Source organism: Aquila chrysaetos, chromosome 9, assembly GCF_900496995.4.
Source record: "Aquila chrysaetos chrysaetos chromosome 9, bAquChr1.4, whole genome shotgun sequence".
Lineage (NCBI taxonomy): Eukaryota > Metazoa > Chordata > Aves > Accipitriformes > Accipitridae > Aquila > Aquila chrysaetos.
In genome coordinates this window covers 10545131-10563338 of record NC_044012.1, presented here as the reverse complement: position 1 = coordinate 10563338, position 18208 = coordinate 10545131, and the positions used below count along the sequence as shown (strand labels likewise).

Genomic DNA, 18208 nt, shown 5'->3' with positions numbered 1-18208 from the left:
GTCACGAGGTTCAGAGCAGACCCCCTTGCTTTCCAGACTCCTCCTCAGAGAAGGGTCTAGGGGCGGCTGCATCCACTCTTAGTCTCAGACTTGGTCAACAGTTTATATCTTGAAACGGATGAGGTGTAGGGATTGTCGAAAAGGAAAGAGAGAAGAAGACAGAGAGAGAGAAAGGAAGAGAGAAAGATTTCACCGGTCCTGGGTCCAGCGTTGGTTCAGTCAGCCGAGGGGTCCAGTCCCGGTGGGCTTCCACACCTGGGGCTTCAGTTTGTGTCCTTTTATCATCCTTGCCCCCTCCTTCGGGCGGGCATCCGAACTCGTCAGGTTAATGAGCAGTTTGTGAGCCCTTGGGCTTGGGGCTTGTTTGTGGAGTAACTTCTCCTTCCCTGCTGATATGGCCGTTGTTTGATCTTTGTATCAGAACAGCTTATCAGAACAGGGAGCTGCGCACCCTCCCGCACGGCCTCCCCCTCCTGTTGCTGGTGTGTGAGCTGTTGGGCTTTTGAGACATTAACTCTTTCAGTCTCTCACCCCCCCCCCATCAGAATTGGCTTTAAAGTAATTATTTTTAATTGAATGATCTTTTCTGAAATTATATTCATAAAATACAGAAATGTATTTTATTTCAATCATGGGAACAGATCTTTTAAATAAAAGGCTGGAATCTTACACAAGTGCTTGACCCTGGGAGCAAACTGCTTAGAAATAAATCAAGTACTTGAATGCTAATAATGAAATTCTCTGGATGGGCAATTGACTGCACGCTTGCTAAAGCAGTCCTGCAGCAACTAATGAGCAATTTTGTCTGCTGCTTCTGTTGATTTTTAGGAGTATTCCAATGTGAAAAAATTACTAGAAAATCTTAGCAGGTTTAGGTTATACCATGTCTGTGAAGGGTAAACCCAAAGGGGATTGTTGTTTACAGTGTTACTAGTTGCTGCTTAAGAGCACCCTATCTCTAATGTCTACTAAATATGCTAAAACTAATTCTTGGTTAAATTCTTTCATGCTTATGCTCTAAAGATGAGGTTTCTCCTGCAAGACATGTAAGCATGAGTGAGTGGTGTCCAGTGCTGGCTCTGTGCTTTTTTTTGTCCGCCTCCCCAGCACACGGCATCTGGCCTGATGGAGTTTCTTGAAACATGGTTACTCTCGCTAGTCAGAGGCAAGGCAGTAGAAGCAGGTCTTAAAATAAAGACACCCAACACTTCTATTAAAAGAGGTTTAATCCAGCACAGTTTCTAAATATTAACCATGTACTAGTTTCCAGCTGTGACATGCAGTACATTTTTTAATTAAAAAAAAAAAAAAGAGAAATACAAAACAATTGAATATAAAAATGAGCCCAGGTCCCCTGACGTCACAGTGCATGCCAGTAAAATACGACAACAGAAAAGAAAGAAATGTGGAATTTCATACAGGAAAAGGTCCAAAGAGCTCTTTCTCATAAAAGCAAAGATGATTTGTCACATTTAGAAGCAACCATTTGTTTTGCTTTTATTCCCTCAGTGGTCTGGAAACAGGAGATGTAGGAGCTGCCTGTCAGACAACTCTGAATCTGGCCAGCACCTTCCCAAGCACCTGCTCACTGTTAGGTACCGTGTTTGTGCCTGTTAGCAGCCAGCTGCTAGCAGGGAATTGGAACCCAAGCGGTAATTTTTTTCCAAAGGAAATCTGCCTTTATTGTTTTATCCCTGTTTTTCATTTACTCTGTTAGTACCATCTGCTCTCATTTTAATTACTTTTTGTTAAGGCCACCTGTTCTGGTACTTTATTAATTTTTTAAAATGTATACAGGTTTCTTTGAAATAGACTTATCTGATGCCATATATAAGGAGCATGCCATGCTTTTTCCAAGCAGTATGCGTGTATAGGTAGACACAAATATTTCAAGGTAGGTTGTGCTACCCATGAAAACACCTTCTTGTAAAGTCGGAAGGCTTTTCCCCCAGAATACTAGACCACGAGATAAATCATGTTCTTCCAGGGAAAAAAAAAAAAACCAAACCCAACCCAAAACAAAACACACACACACACTCCCACCCCCAAAAAAGGGGTCATGGAAAATGAATTTCACTGCAGACAGTCTTTAGTTTGGAGGTTGGTTTTTTTGCCTTTTCACAGTGGGAAGGATGCATTTGCCCTCCTGGGGCCCAGGTATCCTGAGTTTTACGAAACAAGTTGTCTGTTTTGCGAACCCAGTGGACTAAGTCCAGGGCTACTTCTCGTGGGAGGACCAGTGTTCGCAACACAGAGCATGAGATCAGACAGTGATATCTTGCACACAAGTATTTGCAGGCTTTGATAGGCAGATACTGTTGGATGGTATTTGGCAAGCCTGCCTTACCTGTATGTGCAAACACATACAAGGGCTTCCACGCAAATGGTAGGAAGGGGGCTGGTAAGACGATGCCTCATCTGTTCTACCTCGTATCTGTGGTGAAATTGTGGAAGATGGGACGTGACCCCATCCAAGCAGCTTAAAAAAGTGATACTGAATGTTTGACGAGCCAGCTACCCTGTGGCACGATTATACTTTGAGGTTTGTTCTTGCTGCAGATTTCCAGTTGTCACTTTTTCTTGTTGCAGATAGGCAGTAGATATAAATGTATTGAAACCAACATGTTAACTATAATCTATGCCCTCAGTGCTTGAGATAGTGGAATATTCAGACTTCAGATAAAGAAATACTGTTAGTTAATCAAGAAAAATACAAATAAAGTAGAGGCATTCCAAGCCTCTCTTCTTTGGCACAGCAAGAAGTATAAAAGCTATAAGTGTTAAAGATTTGGAATTAAGAAAGCATATTATAAGCTCCACTTACACATTTAAAATACTATGTTCCCATTTACTCAGTACTTTGTAGTGCTGAGTAAGGAGAGGCAACAGAGAATTGAGATATGTTGTTTGGATACTGACCTCTGTGGCAGGTTGAATTACTGTAAAATTCGTAGTTCTGAAGGACTGTCTAATGGCGTTGGGAATAGTCTCCTTTTCCACATCACTGCCCTGTCGGTGCTTTGGTGATTCCAGAAACAGTGAGGTGGAAAGAGGACACTGAGGCCGAAACAAGGGAGATATTTCAGTTGGCAGTGCATTCGGCAAAGAGGAAAGTGCTTGATCATCTTCCCTTCACGCTTGGTTGGCGTTCGCTTCTTCAGTCTGAGTCAGAATCGGAGTCCTCATCTGAAATTTAAAACAAGGAACAAGAGCGAAAATGAAAACTGGAAATCAGCTTTAGCTCTTGCTGGGAGAGATATGCTGCTCTTCAGCAGGTGTTTACTTCAAAGGATGTGGCATATTTGGGAAGAGGCTTGTAAAATGACAGTTCTTACTAATACGATGGAGTTTTAAATGGTGTTTCAAAGGACTTGAGGAATGCTGCTGAGGCACTTAGACCACTACAACGTAGACAACAGTTCAGATGAAAGAAGTTGCAGAGATATTATTGTTAGCATGACCACCAAGAGGAAGTCTGCTGAAGACACGCTTCCTGTACTAGAACATTGCTGTTTGCTGTGGGTCACGGTTATGCACTGCCAGTTGAACGTAGCTGAAAGCCAGAAGCTTTAAGATGTGAAGAAATCCCAACAGGCCTATAGAGGTACATCTTGCCCAAGCTCGAGACTCTGCTTGCAAGGAAGCGAAGGATTTCCGGCCTCAGCATTTGAGAGCCGAGTGCGAACATCATTATGGTGCTGGAGAAACAGTGCAGAGCCCTTCTGGCACGGTCAAATCATCAACACAAAGCTGCATGACTGTGTATTTGTAAGTTTATATATTTCTCTCTCCATCTAATCTTTAGCCTAATTTTGTACCCTTGTCACCTGATCTTCTCCTGAGGTCAGTTCAATTCGTGGGGATAAACAGTTTCTAGTCTTAACAGTCTGTTTCCTATGATCTGTTCCTTTAATTCTTCTTTTCTTTGTCTCTCTTTTTGTCGTAAAGCTTGCAACACATTTAACAGTCTACTAATACCTAGAGAAGACTGTTAGCATTACTATATACCTTCCAGGATTCTGTACGCGTCTTGGGTGTTTGTTGTTGAGGGTTTTGGTTTTGTGTGGGGTGTTTTGGGGGGTTTGGGGATTGTTTGTTTTTTAAGTGTGGAGTGGTCTTTTTCATCTGTGTGGGTGCAGTGAGTAGTATCACAGGGGCGTGATGCCTAATTTGGACTCCTGGGTACTGCAAAATAGCTACCTGTGTCCTGACTTGACTTGAAATGGGTTTGAACTCCCAAGAGCAGGTCCTTCTTTTTATCCTTTTCTAAGTGGATCTGTCTGATTTGAGGTAGACTGTACCTCCTAAATTAGAAAGAAATTTGATAATAATCTTGTTAATTTTACGCTGTGTGGCCCTTAGATTTCAAGACCATTTGCCCACATATGGTCAAAGCTTGACCCGGAATAAGAGGTAATCCTGATAAAGAGCTGATAAAGAGAAAAGCACTATTGGACATAAAAGACTATGGACTAATGGATGTTAATTACTAAGTTATCAAAAAAAAAAAAAAAAGGTAGATGTTTGTTTTTAAAGGAAGACATTTTGATGGGAGGAAAAAAGTCTGTGCTGCACAATAATTTCTATAATTGGATTTGGGGCCTTTCAAAATTAGATGGTGCAAAACTCTGAGGAACTTAACATTCCTGGCTTGCTAGTTATCTTTATAAATCACTGAAATTCCAGTTGTTGTATTTTAAGACTAAGCAGCTTCACAATTCAGCGTATTTGTGGCATACAAAACCAAGGTAGCCAAGAATAGAAACTGTTCTTACTGAGTGAGTGCTCTTGCTCCCCTGTGAAGGGTGAAATGGAGAAGAAAATCTCACGTTACATGCTTGTATAACCAAAAGGGGGAATTTTACCTACCTTCTGACTTGCGTCCTTCAGGGGAATCAGAACTGCCTTGCTTGAGAAAAGTAACCAGGTCATTGAAGGTTATGTAGAAATCAATGGCGTACACTATCGTGGCTATAAATCCAAACACCTAAAATGGCAAATAATACTCTCTCTAACAACAGGTCATGTCCATCAATGACAAACCAGAATAAGCTTAACTGACAGAGGAACAATTCTTAAAGAAAATTCAGGCTTGATTTTTTTTGGCCTGTGCCTTTCTAAAGAGACAGGGAAGGGAAATGTCTCACGACCCATTGGCATCAACTAAATTACAGCTAATTTGGGAGCCTGAGTAGTGATGCCTGCAGTTGCTCTATCAGATGTGTCCTTAGCCCTTCCCCAGGCTACATCCCGCCCTGGCTCTGGGCACATTCTGAGCGTCAGCGTTGCCCTGTGCCAGGAGCTACAGCAGAATGTAACCTGCACCTCCACCATCCCAGGGCATCTCTTTGCCACCAAGAAATCACCTCGATTTCTCTGGAAATAATTTTTTTACTGGTTTGCCTTGCATGTCTATTGCAGAGTGAACCAGACTGAAATAAAATGATTCTGGAGTTACCTATTTAACGTCAAAGAAGCAGCAGTGTGGCAAGAATAGGCTGCTTTTCAGTCCAAGAAGCTAGGGTAAATGCTATTTGCATTGCTCCATGTCTAGACCGAGTGACAAAGATTAAAACAAGGTCTTTGTTTTGAAATTGCGTATGACTTGGGATGGTTTGGTAAGGGTTGCTGGCTAACACTACTGGGTATTGTTCTTCCCTATCTTTTAAAATTATTATGCAATTTTTATTTATGTTGCATGCATTATTGATGCTTAGAGTCAAGTTGCAGATGGAGAGGCTGTATCTTATTTCTGAACACAAAATGCTGATGACGAAGGCTCTCCCCTGGGCACTCCATATACCGGAGGGTAAAATGACACTGCTTTTGTTTCAACTCATCCAAGTAAAATTAAGCAGTAGAGGGAGGAGGTTGAAATTACTTAATTTAGACTGTCCTTAGTAGTTACAGGTTTGATTTCTTTTATTATTATTATTATTCCCTCCATTCAAGGATCTTGATGTTCTTTGCAGGAACAGAGAAGTTTACCTTCCCTGTACAGCTGGTGAAATTAAAAAGCAGAGTAGGTGCCTTCTGCAAGTAGTATAGTTAACACTGAGCAGAGCACTGTGAGGATGAAAAAACTATTCATTGATTCAAAACCTGGTTTTCTAAATCACTGACCATTTCTTCCTTGCTTTAGGCAAATCTAATTCTCAGCCAGTTAATTGAAGAAACTTCTGTTACTCACAATGGGGACAAAATTGAATGGTTTCTAAAGTACGTCCATATGCAGTTCACCAAAATACTTAAGTGGAAAGCTCATGTCTACTTACTCCTGCTGCTTTAGATGCTCCGTCGTTGTATTTTGAGACAGCAGCAATTGAAATGGCAAAGTAAATAATGGCAGCAGTGACGCACCGCAAGAAATCCTGTAAAATAAGCAATGTTGCATTCTCGGGTTAGTCATGTAATTCCAACATACAAACTCCTCTAAAAATGATTTCAGAAGTGACCACTAAAAACCTTTGTTGTTGTGTCAGTGGACTTGCCTGATGCTGGGGTGTGACTACAGCCTGGTATTTTGTAGCGGATGAATTGCTCATCTGGGAAATACTTTTAAATGAGAGATGACCGGAATCTTGGCATAAGCTTCTGCTCTTACAGATGTTGTATAAATCCTACTTCTAACATGCTTATGTCAGGCAGACCTTTCTTCAGGCCGAGAAGGGCTATCTTACTGTGGTGTTGAACTTGGAACGCAGCAAGGGCTCTAATGGAAGAATCGTTTGCAATGCCTTAAAAAGTCTCATCTTTAAGCAGAACTCCTGTGGTACCAAAGGCTCTGGAGGAGCAGACCAGTTCCCACGGGGAACAGGCGTGTGCTTGTTTCTATATAGAAGTAAGCCTGTCTGCAGAAACTCCTCGTTTAGGAACTAAACACTTTGTTTAGTGTTTAAAACTATTATTTATCCTTAGTACGTACGCTTGTAACTCCAACGGCTAGCCTGCAGTGAACGTACCCGTTGCTCTCATTGAAATATGTGCTTCTGTGCCCGAGACTGTAGCTCTGCAGGGCAGGGGCTGTGCCCTATAATACAAGCAGCGATGTGCTGGAGCAACAGTGTCTCTGAACTGTATATTAAATAAAGACCTCCGATTCCCAGGGTATGTGTAAATCGTGTGAGCTGGAATAATGGTATCTTGGCCTCTGTTCACAATTAGATCTTCTGCTTTTTCAGAACAGATGGATGAGTAAGATACTGTCTCAAAGCACAAATCCTACAAGAAACTTGACTCTTCTGAAGTCAGGACAAGGTCAGTTATCTACATTTTGCGGCTGGAGTATATTATGGTAATGGACATAACAAACATACAAGTGCTTTTTTTTGTCTTAGTTCTGGGATCAGATGCATGTAGAAAATGGGAAAACGATGGAACTGAGATTACCGGCTGAAACCCATGCACGCTGTCATAGTCAAAGTCACCACTATTGTTTTATCCACCAGTGGCCTCACTAATGCTATTTTTATACATTGAGAGCTCTAATTCAAATCTCACTATTGCTAGACTGTACCAAAAGAGAACCCAGACCGATTAGATTAGCGGTTTATTGGAAGTTATTTGTACTGCTAGACAAATGCTCCCTTTACAATGTATATTTGAAGCAACAGAGACATCCAGTGGCCAGTGTGCAGGAATCACCTGCAACTGCAAACCTGAAAACTCCCCAATGAATAGCCAGTGGTTTCCTTTGTGAGAATGAGCATCTACTGGCAAAGAGTTGCAGGGCTTCCCCCCTTAACAAAGTAGCTGTCAGTTTGTTTGCATGTGAGTACGACTCTGCATCTCAACAGCACTTACTTGAGAATTTTAAAACATTTTAGTAAAGGATATGCATTACTATATAGCATGCTTCAGTTTCCTCATTTGTAACGGTGGCAATATTAAGGAGCCCCCAGCAGTGGTCAGACTTAGTTAGGCTGATGTTGCCTGCTTCTGAAGATCCAGCCCTAAGCCGTTTGCCCAGAATTGGGCATAAATTCTGCGCTTTAATAAAATCACGCTTTGTGTCAGCACCAAGAAAGCTGTAGTACGTAGTATAGCAGTTTAAGAAGTGCTTTAGGATCTTTTGAATGAGAGGCAATACAGACAAGTTTCTGATAAGGGGGTGAAGTTGTTAACAGTCAGCCTAAACTCCCATATAGTCCCTTTTACTCATGTTATACTGTAGAGTATAAATCTGTGTTTTTATGTTGCACATTTCACTTACCGTCAAAGGCCAGTAGAGTCCTTTAAACTTCTCATTAAGTTTGGAGGCGTAGGCAAAAAAAAGAAACAGTGCCAGCAGAAACTCTAGGAGTGGTGCCATCATGAAAGAGGCAGCTAGAGATGCAATATAGCAGATAAAGATGATAAATGACAGCACCTAGAGTAAAGGGAAAACTCTAGTTATTCGCATGGAATAGCAGAGCCTCAGGCAGCTGAGCAGCTTTGAAGCATTATTCTCCCTGCGTATTCCTGTCAGTGCTGCTGGTGATGGCATATCTTGCTGCTTACTTTTTTTTTTTCTTGGGCCAAATGAATTGTCTTGTTTAGCATGGAATAAATCTAAAGTAATGGTGTTTATTTCAATGCGTGCGAAATCGACTTTCTGGAGAGCTCGGGGGATTTGCACCTCTCCGAGTCAGTAATTTGCTCTGGATTGTGAACAGTTCTGACAACATAATTCTGAAAATAGAGTGGGGCATTGCCAAGCAAACAGAGCTTTAAGCTTTCAACTGTGCCAGTTCTCATTTGAAACCCAAATCATTGCTCAGATAGCCAAAGTAACTCAGCATTTATAATCTTCTTAGAGTTGAAAGAAAAAAGCCTGCTGTTGATGGATAGAAAAGAGCTGAGAATTAATTATTCTGTCATTTCTGGAAGTCTCTGGTTCTAGTTTTCCAATGTAGACAGCTGTTTTAGACAGTAATAGGATAGATAACTCCTATAGATTTGTTTTATCTCCGTGATGTTTCCTAACTCTACAAAATAATAAAAATTGCATTTGCTTTCCTATTCAATTAAAATACCTTTAGGATACAGTTTATGGCTCAAAATAGAAAGTTTCACAATGGGAAAATGGCTAAAGAAAATGCATTTTCACCTAAACTAGACAGTGCCGAGGTGTTGTGCTACACTTGTGGACTTTCAGCTACTGTACTTGTGAAAGCGGGAGGTGAGGGAACCATGGAGAAACTTAATAAAATTTTCAAATGATGTACTGGGAGTTGGGCTCCAGCCCTACTGCTCTACTGCCTCCCATGGTAACTGGTTGCTGTTTTCTTGAAATTAGCTTAAAATAAAAAAAAAAAAAAGTACTTAGCATACCGAATAAAACATTTTCTGCAAGTGTGAGTACTATGTGCTAGTTTACACCTGAGCTGCTTTATCCAGCCTTTCCTCCTGGAGACAAATCTCTGCCTTAGCAATGCTCGGAGATGCTTTTGGTCAACATAGCAGTAGGTACTGTTTGAGCATTAGATTACAAGGAGTTTTTGAACTTCTGAATTGGGACACTGACATTTTCACTCATGTAATACTGAAAATAGATGTATTATCTTCCCCCAGATGGCACATCTGAAGGCAGATGTGGCTTCTTGAAAAGCATAAATGTTTGTACCGTGATGATCAAGGCATTTGCCTCATTAAATTTCAGATCTATCGGTTTCTTTGCTTGCTGCTACCATGTGTTCCTGGGAACCACCTGTACCTCAAAACCCCCCATTGTTATACTTGAATCATAAGGCTCCTCTAATTAATTTTTGATTGATAATTACTCCTATGAGGGGTCAGTCAGCCCTCAAATACACGTATCAAAAGAGCCCATTTAGGTTTAGGGGACAACTAAGTAGTTCAATCCTGTTGAAATAATTTCTTAGTTTAATTCATTAACAAGCCTTTATTCTAAGCCTGGTTTTTGGGGAAAGCAGTGTGTTCTTGACCAGGATGATAATAGCTGGAGTATATTGTTTTGATCCATTAGGACTGGGTGGTGAAGTTTGAGAGGATGTGACATTTTTAGTAAGATACTATATTTATCTTAAAATGCCTATGCATTGTTCTCATTTCATTGGGTTGTAAGAAACCTATCTGGTATAATACATAGAGTTCAATTCCGCATTGAGGCCTGTTAATATTTAACCTATACCTATTTGTTTGTATTTATCCTATTACTATTTGCTTAGTGCTTACATAGCCTCTTTGCAGTCTTTTCTAGAGTTTTCATACAGTGGGGGGAACTTATTCAATATATCTTATCCCTAAAGTGGTATTTTATTTCTGTGAACAAAAAGTGGTAAGTACTGTTTGAAGAGAAGTGGATGTAACAGAACTTGAAAACTACTAAGAGGAGAGAGGACGACTTCTTCCTTCCTATCCCACACCACCTATTCCCTTCCCACACCTATGGAACAAATACAGAAAGAACTGGACTTTAACTTTGTGAATCTGCTTCACTTGCTTTTGTGGAACATAATTTAGACACGGTTTCATGTTTTCTTGGTTTAAAAAGAAATCACCATGTAGCTAGGACTTTTTTTCTTTGTTGTTCTGGTGTTTAAAAAAAAAAAATCTCTTTCTTTTTCTGGCTCACATGTAGAGACAGAGAAGTATGCAGGGACTAACAGCAGCAGGGAGGAGACGTGTTCAGGATATGTCCCACCAGCCAACCCCCTTTCAACAGCAGAACGTTAGACTTGAACTAAACTTGGTAGATCTCTTATGAAAGGATTAAGTGCAGTGTTAAATAATACATCAGCTACAGCAGCAAGGGGAGGTAGAGAGGGAAATTTCAGATAGGTAAGCTGACGATGCACAGTAGAGATCACTTTGATCTCGATTCTGTTTGATACAGTAACTCCTGTGCTCTGTCTGCCTTTATACAGAGAAAAAGTTCCTCTGTCAGAAGCGTTAACTGTTAGGTGAAATGAAGAGCCTTTGTGTTCTCTTAAGATCACCCTTACGGTAGTTTGTGTAACTCAAGGTTCCCGCTGTCCTCGCCCTGACGGCCCTGGGCAGGTCCGCCTGGTTTGAAACGCAGTGCAGTGCCTGAGACCCTGCTGTAAGGCGGCTCAGGGTGCAAACAGAAACTTGTTTTGTGGCAAGAGCACGCCGAAGGACTTCTGCTCCAGTGTGCTGGTGGGATTCCTGCCTGGGCGCAAGGTAAGCTGCTGAAGAGACAAAAGGATCAGTCTGAGCATTTCAGCTTTCTAATTCAGCCTGATCCGGAGAAGCTGGCATCTGGGGAGATATTAGTTGTCCATTTTAAAATCTAGTTAACGGGCCAGTTGCTTGCTCGGACAAACCCCTCGGTTATTGGTAGGATCACAGCAGTCTCCTGCTGCCTGTTCCTCAGCCCTGATGGAACAGTAACTGTACGCTCGCCATCACCACCACTTTGAGTGGTGGGCTGGAGTTCAGCCCATCCCAGCTCTGCGCTCCCGACTCTACTTGTCAGCATCCCGCTGTGCAGGGGAAGCGCGTGTCAAGGCCATGTTAAAAAAAAAAACAAAACACCACACCCTTGATTTGCAATAAGTTCCTTGATTTCAATGGGTTATTGATGATAATAGGAAAAGGGAAAAAATCTGACGTGAAGTGTGATAATTGCTCTCCAGTTAAGCACCATCCCTCATTTTGGAGGCATTCAGAGACTGAAAAGGCCCAAGGAAGATTTTACATGAAATACACACCTATAAAATAGTGAACTAGATTTTGAGAAGGTTTGAAAGGTAGCGGTTTTAGATGCTACAGCCTTCATTGAGGCAAGGTTGGAAGGTGCTAGAAGGGGAGGCAGGCAGATGTTAGAAAGAGCAAGAGAAACAAAAGGAAGGAGGTGCTTGAAGGCTCTGTCAGGTGACAGCTACGGTGCTACAGCTTGTTCTTTGGTTTTCTTTTTTTTTTGTCTCCCTGGTGGCTATGTCGCAGCCCTGATGTACATTTTAATGCCAGATCCACCCGGTAACTTGGGGACAGCCCTGTGTAATACAAGAGCCCGTAAAGCTGACGGCTTTTGACGACGTTTCTCATTTCTCTTTGTTTAGAGCTCATTTCCCCTTCTGACAGGTGGAGTGCATGGACTCCCTGAGCAATATTGGATACTATCCATTACTGTCTTTTCTGAATTATAAAAGTGAGTAGGTATCTTATTACCTTGTCTGACCTTTTAATTGCAGTGCCACTAACTGAAGCATTTGATGTCATCTAAATATTTCATAATTTTAAAAATATAGCTCTCCTCCCACAATGCAAATGTTGATGTGCCAGTCTGCACCCAGAAATAATGAACGTTTGCTTACTTACTCTTCCAGACTTCAAGTCTTTGAGACAAACATCTGGCAAACTGAAAGTTGCTCTAAAAACGACAAACTCAAAAGCAACTGTCGGAATATAGCCTCACCCCTCTGAAGACTGTCAAATGATCCACTGCACATCACACTTGTTCTGCACCTTTTTTCCTGAAGCTGCGTCTTTAAAAGTGATTTCAGAGAAGGGTCAAGCAATGGGATCTTGTCATTTTTCTAACAGCTCTGTGTCTATGCTAAAAAAAAAACCAGCTAGAGAGGAAGTTTGTGAGGTTCAATGCAGTTGCAAGTTCATCTCTAGCACTTTCAGACTCAGCAAGCACTGCTGCTTCTGGGGAAAAAAAAAATAGTGTTTCATCAGTTTTGTCCATTTGTATTTACACAGGGGCTTTCTTTTTCCCTTGGGATTACATCCTTGGCACTGATAGCAGCTAGGAGTCGGAGTTGTTCCCGCGCTGCTGTTGAAGGTTAGTGTGATTGTTGCCAGCTTCACTGTGGAGGAATATTTGGATGCAGAAAGGTCTAGTGCAGTGAACAACAGAACAGGATCCTTTCATAGTCTGGCAGTGGTAAGATTATAAAACCTGGCAAAAAAGCAGCCTGATTTTTCCACTGAGCACCTTTTGTGGGAATGGGAATGTACATAAAAGAGAAAGAACTATTACATACTACTTTCAAAAAGAAAATGAAACTTTTTTGGTATTGTGTTTCAAAAAGTAATTTTCTCCCGTGTAATTATTACTTAATATTGCTGGGCTGCTTAAACTGGCCAGGCATTATGAAGTTATACTTTATCATATAACCAGCTTGCAACTTAAGGTATAAAAAATAATTAGTCACAATGGTTAGAGAGCACTGCACTCCTTCAAGGAGGGAGGACTGCTGAAGTGCTGAGGTCATGGCAGAGCATGAAGGCATTTGTCTTCTCCGTGCAGGGAGAACAGACCCACTGCAGCCCGTCGGGGACGATGCGGATGCCGGGGAGGCAGCTGACGTCACTGCACGCTGCTACACGTGCCCTGGTGCCCTCCGCTCGCTGCTCCGTGCGGTCAAATGCCTGCTCCTCATTTCCCCTCCACGGAAAAGCACAGGTTTGCTTAAACAGTTTTAAAAGTGGCCAGCGGTGATCTCTTTTGGATAAGAGTGCATTTTGTTATTGTTTATTGGCAGAGAGAGAAAGTAGATCATTGGGTGGTCTCTGCTATTTAGTTACTTCTTCTCCTTCGTACTTGTCATGGAGGTGAAGTTCTTGGTTCGCCCAGAATTAGCTGCAAGGGTTGCCCTCTGGCTACAGACCCAGAGGAAGGCCCAGGGGTGGTCTTCGAAGGAGGCTTTACACAGAACAGCTGGAAGTTTCAGTTATGAAGGTCAGTTCAGAGAAGACTGAAAAAACAGAAGACAGACAGGAAAAGAGGAGAAAAATAGGCACAATGATTTCTGCATCTGTTGTGTCACCACAACCTTATACAGGACAACCTTACATATTCATATTACATTTTTATTAAAAAAATATGTAGTGCCACTGCATACTGGCTTCAGGGGACTAAGGAGATGCCAATTAAAGTAGTCACCAGGACAAATGCAAAAGCTTGACTGAAGTAGCTGGGGTGAGCAGCAGAATGTATAAATGTGGATCTTGTCTGGACAAGCTCTGGTGGCAGGTATGAGAGTGGCTGTTAAATGGTTCCAGCATGGGAGAGAGGGAACTGAAAAATGCTTCGTTTAACGGGGGAAAAGAGCATGGATGAGATGCTGACCTTCAAGACAGCAACTTGAGTATTTAGGAAAAATGAGTCGCTTAAGGGGAGTGTTAAAATATATGGAAGAAATAATGGTATGGGGAAAGAACAGAAAGGAAAAAAGGAGGAGGAAAAAAATTAACCTGGGAGATAAAGACGGGTGATTAGAAAGTGGACAAGCAAGTGAATGAGAATAAATAGGATCAGGAGAGACAGCAAAGCTTATACATGTACTTGATGCTACTGCTTCTTTGTGGCTGTGTAGCTCTCCCAGGTGGGATAAAAAATTAGTAAGGCAAGAAGATCAAAAGGAAAAGGAACGGGGGGGTGGAAACTTCCTTCTCTGAATAAAATTTGAGATTATAATTAAGCTTCTAGCAGTAATCAGCTTCATCACCAGCCTAACTTGTTCTAGAGGAAGCACCAGAATGCCCAGACCCGAGAGCCCACAGAGCGGTTTACACGCTAACATGACAATTACACCCAAATATTGTAAAGATCCTTACTCGCTTCATGTGAAAATGTGTGTAAATGTTATTTTTAAAAATAAGTGGCTATAGCAGTTTCCTTCAGTCTGACCAAAGCAATCCTCGCTGGCAGCGCTGAGCTCCCACGCTCCCGGTGCAGCTGCCTGCGTGACCTTCCCTGGGACGCCGTGAGCTGCAATGCGGGCACCAGTGCTCCCAGCCGCCTCCAGCAGGGCAAGCAAAGGGAAGGGGCTGGCGTGAATGTGGCAGCTGTCTTAGTTCACAAAGACTGAGTCGGTCCGCTATAACTTACGACAGCTGAACCGATCGTTTGCCAGCCACTTCTACTGGGCGAAACAAGACTTTTTAATGAGGTTACTTCCATCAAGTACACACCAAGCACGGTCACTGGGCTGAGGGAATTTGCTGAAGCCAACTCCCGTTCCCTTTCTGCCATAGACCAAAAAAGACAAGTATAACTGTCTACCCCAGTCAAGATATGGTTGTAAATTGCTTCTTTGGTAATATATTTTTCAGTATATGGCGGTTTGCTTTTTGAATGTTGAAAAAAATGACTTGGCATTTCCTCCAGCTGGACAGAGAACCTCTGATGTACCTGCAGAGATTGCCAGTATTTGCATGACTTTAAAGATGGAGAAATAAAGCACATTTCTCGTGACTTGCCAAGCTGCCAAATAATAACGTGACAGAGATATTCGGTAACAATAATGAGAATCCCATTTTGTTTCTAAACAAAAGACACTATTCAAAATCTGTATCCATGAATATTATTTACATACATTTATGCAGAACCCAACCCCACCTCACACTAGTACTGTGTCAAAGAGGAAAAATCAAACATTCAAGATGAGAAGTACAAAGCTAAAGATAAAACACAGATTTCAACTAGGATAGATTTAACTTGGACTCATCTTCAATCATTTGGCACTGCATTTCTCTAATTGTATACAGACTGGATTTATTCTGGGGCCTGTGTTGTCTTCAAGAATTTCTTCTGGCAAAACTGAGACAACTGGAGGGAAACTACTGCTGTCTCCCCTCTGCCAGGAAACGACATCCTAAGCACATGGGCTGGCCTGCAAGAAGCACATAGAAAGCTTTGCTTCGGCAAATGGGATTTTAGAGCTGCTTTCAGCTGGCCAAACCCTCAGGAAGCCCTGAGTGGCCTTACAAAGGATAAATCCCTGTTTTGTCAAGACAGAGCAGTTTTTATTACTCCAAGGAGGCATAATCAGTACTTCTCTATGACAACAAAAGGGTGAGTCTCGTCCCATGACCAGAACAGTATTCCTCAAATACGTCATCGCTCAGAGATGTTAAAAAGCCAGGCTCTCTCTGAAAGTTGTAATTTACTGGCTGTAAGCTTGTTTAGGAAATTCTAGTGTACATTATAGTATGTAACAAAAACATGCGCCAAAGGAGCAAAGTTAGTTGGGCTTTGGTATCTTCTAAACGTGTGGCTTTGTAAACTACAGATGCTGTATAAGTGATAGGGGTTACCTGGAATTTTTACAGCTTTTTTGGTGGAGCTGATACAGCCCGTGGCCTGCTGCTACCCAGCCCGAGGCCCCTGTTCCCCACCCCAGAAGTCACCCTCATCTCCTGAATGAATGGTTTTTCCTCTCAAAGCCAGCTTCGCATCTCCTGGCTCTTCCCCACGCTGTCTGCCCCAGGGCAGCGCCTGCAGCCTCACAAACTCACAGGGCTGGTAGAGAAGGGCTGGCGCTGCCTCCTCCTGCCGTTCCTTCCCTTTCTCTTGCTTGAATTTCCTTGTTTTCTTCTCTGAGCTACCATGGTGGGTAGCCAGAGACACCTTACGCATCTTAACCGCGGTCCACGTACTTGAATACTAGTTTGGGCTGTCCTGATATTTGACGACCCGTTGTCAAAACTCCTGCTAAAATTGCAGAGAACTTAGTGTTTAAATTTCTCATTATTTCTAGTATAAATGATGTTGAAGGTCTAATTTCAGTCAACTAACTTCCTCTTAAAACTTAACTTTTGATTGTCAAATACCTGCTACCTATGGGGGTAAGTTTTCTTTTTCCCTATCACGTGGGTACGGTTTCATCTGTCAGGCTCTAAGCCTTTACAAGTAAAATACCAGCAAGTGTTACACCAAAAATCAAAGGCCTTATAATTACCACCAGCCCAGATCTCAGAACCTGGACCTAAACAAAAGCAACGGTGTATGTCTAGGGGAGCAGTGCTGCTCTCACCACACTAAGCTCCTTTCTAGTGATTATTATTTGGTACTTTCACAGTAATCTAACTGGCTCCATAGCAGAGAGGAAGCGTGTCCTTCTGTAAGGTCCGGGACAAACACAGGTTTCGGAGCGCTCGGGACAAAAGCAGAGCCATCGTGGTCCCCTATGTAATGCCACACATCACAAATTGGTGAGTTAGATCTTTCTTGACATACTCGGGACAAGCTCCCCTGTGAACCGTGCCTCCCTGATGGCGCTAGGAGGTAATGCAGATCTGGTCGGGAGCGGTCACCGCATTCCCGCTGCAAACAGGTCAAAACGCAGTCACGGCCCGCTGTAACCGAGCAGGGTTCCTGCTAAAGGGGGACGCGCTTAAGGCGCTGGAAGCTTAACGTGACAGCTAGTTCGGTTTCCTAACGCGCTCCGCCCGAACGCGACCGGCCGCAGCTCCCGGCCCCGCAGTTCCCCCATGCTGCTGGGGCTGTTCCCCCGTTTCTCCCCCTCGCGTGTGCTCTCCCTCGGCTGCCACCACGCCGCAGACGGACAGACGAACGGCCCCGGGGAACGGCCCCCGTTCAGCCGAGAAGCGGGGAGGGCCCGCTCCCATTCACACCGCCCCCGTCTCCGGAGGTAACCGGCACCCAACCGGGGGGGGCACGCCCGGAGCCCCCGGCCTCACCGGGACCTCTGCCCTTGGCTGGCCCCGGTCCTCCCCGAGTCCGTGTCCCCGTCCCCGTCCCGTCCCCCCCAGGGGTCTGCCCCTGCCCTTACCGACTCCGCGAGGAGGAGCTGCCCCTTGCGGGAGCAGAGGAACTCCCGGGGGGGCAGGAGCGAGCGCAGCCCCGGCGGCGGCGCGGCGGCCCCCGCGGGCTCGGGCTCCTCCATGGCTGCGAGCGGCTCCGGCGGCCGCGGGCTGGCGGGGAGCGCTGGCGGCTCGGGCGGCGGGAGCGGTGGTTTTGTGTGGGGTTGTGTTTTTTTTTTTTTTTTTTGAAGGAGGGAAGCGGAAATCGTGACACTGCGGAAACGTGAAAAAAAGTTTCAGCATCCCCAAATCTGGGGGGGGGGGCAGGGCAGGGCGCCGACGGCCGCCCCGCAGCCCGTCCCAGCGCCGAGCCCCGGTGCTGCCCGCCGCCGCCGCAGCTGCAGGGGGGGATCCCGGCGGGGCAGCGCGGAGCCGGGCCGCAGGCACCGCAGGCCGGGGCCCAGCGGAGCCGAAGCGGAGCCGGCCGCTCCCCGCTCCGCCTTCGCCAGGCAGGGCCGGGGGGCGGCTGTGCCGCCGGTCCGCCCGCCTCCTGCCCGGCTCCCGGCAGCAACGGAGGCGGCCCGGGCCGGCCCCCCGGGTCTGTGCACGCCTCGGTACCTGCAGAAGTGTTTTAACGCACCCGCTCCCCGCTCACAACGTGGGCCCTGCCTTTGTTCGCCCGTGTCCGTGGCACCTCTCCAGCCCCGAAAGCCTCTTCCATCGGGGGGGTTGGTTGCCCTTCGGT

At 44.2% G+C, this 18208-nt stretch overlaps 2 protein-coding genes across 6 annotated transcripts in view; one reads left to right on the top strand and one right to left on the bottom strand.

Annotated features, from left to right (window-relative positions):
• CMTM4 (CKLF like MARVEL transmembrane domain containing 4) overlaps positions 1-15172 on the top strand; it is a 59903-nt gene extending 44731 nt beyond the window's left edge. The window contains exons 4-6 of one of the 5 annotated variants that reach the window (XR_003924991.2): positions 7182-7257; positions 10967-11145; positions 12027-12103. Coding sequence is in view for 4 of the 5 variants with exons in the window: in XM_030025625.2 (XP_029881485.1) it covers positions 7182-7257; positions 12049-12113 (141 nt within the window). In the remaining variant the exon portion in view is untranslated. Of the gene's footprint in view, positions 1-7181; positions 7258-10966; positions 11459-12026; positions 12116-12672; positions 12914-13222 lie in introns of those variants that run through there. The other 4 variants (XM_030025628.2, XM_030025625.2, XM_030025629.2 and 1 more) reach the window with 4 other exon arrangements.
• Positions 1209-17664, bottom strand: CMTM3 (CKLF like MARVEL transmembrane domain containing 3). The gene is made up of 5 exons (XM_030025630.2): positions 17493-17664; positions 8213-8368; positions 6276-6371; positions 4870-4987; positions 1209-3186 (listed from the first exon to the last, which is right to left on the bottom strand). Exons 1-5 carry the CDS (start codon positions 17604-17606, stop codon positions 3158-3160), a joined length of 513 nt encoding a protein of 170 aa, XP_029881490.1. The 5' UTR covers positions 17607-17664; the 3' UTR covers positions 1209-3157.
• Between the last annotated feature and the right edge of the window lie 544 nt (positions 17665-18208).

Bases quoted from the DNA above. Each gene is read 5' to 3' on its own strand.
- CMTM3 (XM_030025630.2), bottom strand. From the start codon at position 17,606: ATGGAGGAGCCCGAGCCCGCGGGGGCCGCCGCGCCGCCGCCGGGGCTG. The intron at 6,372-8,212 runs GTAAGTGAAATG...CTTATTTTACAG, and splicing joins GACTCTACTGGCCTTTGACG to GATTTCTTGCGGTGCGTCAC. The intron at 3,187-4,869 runs GTAGGTAAAATT...TTTAAATTTCAG, and splicing joins TGAAGGACGCAAGTCAGAAG to ATGAGGACTCCGATTCTGAC.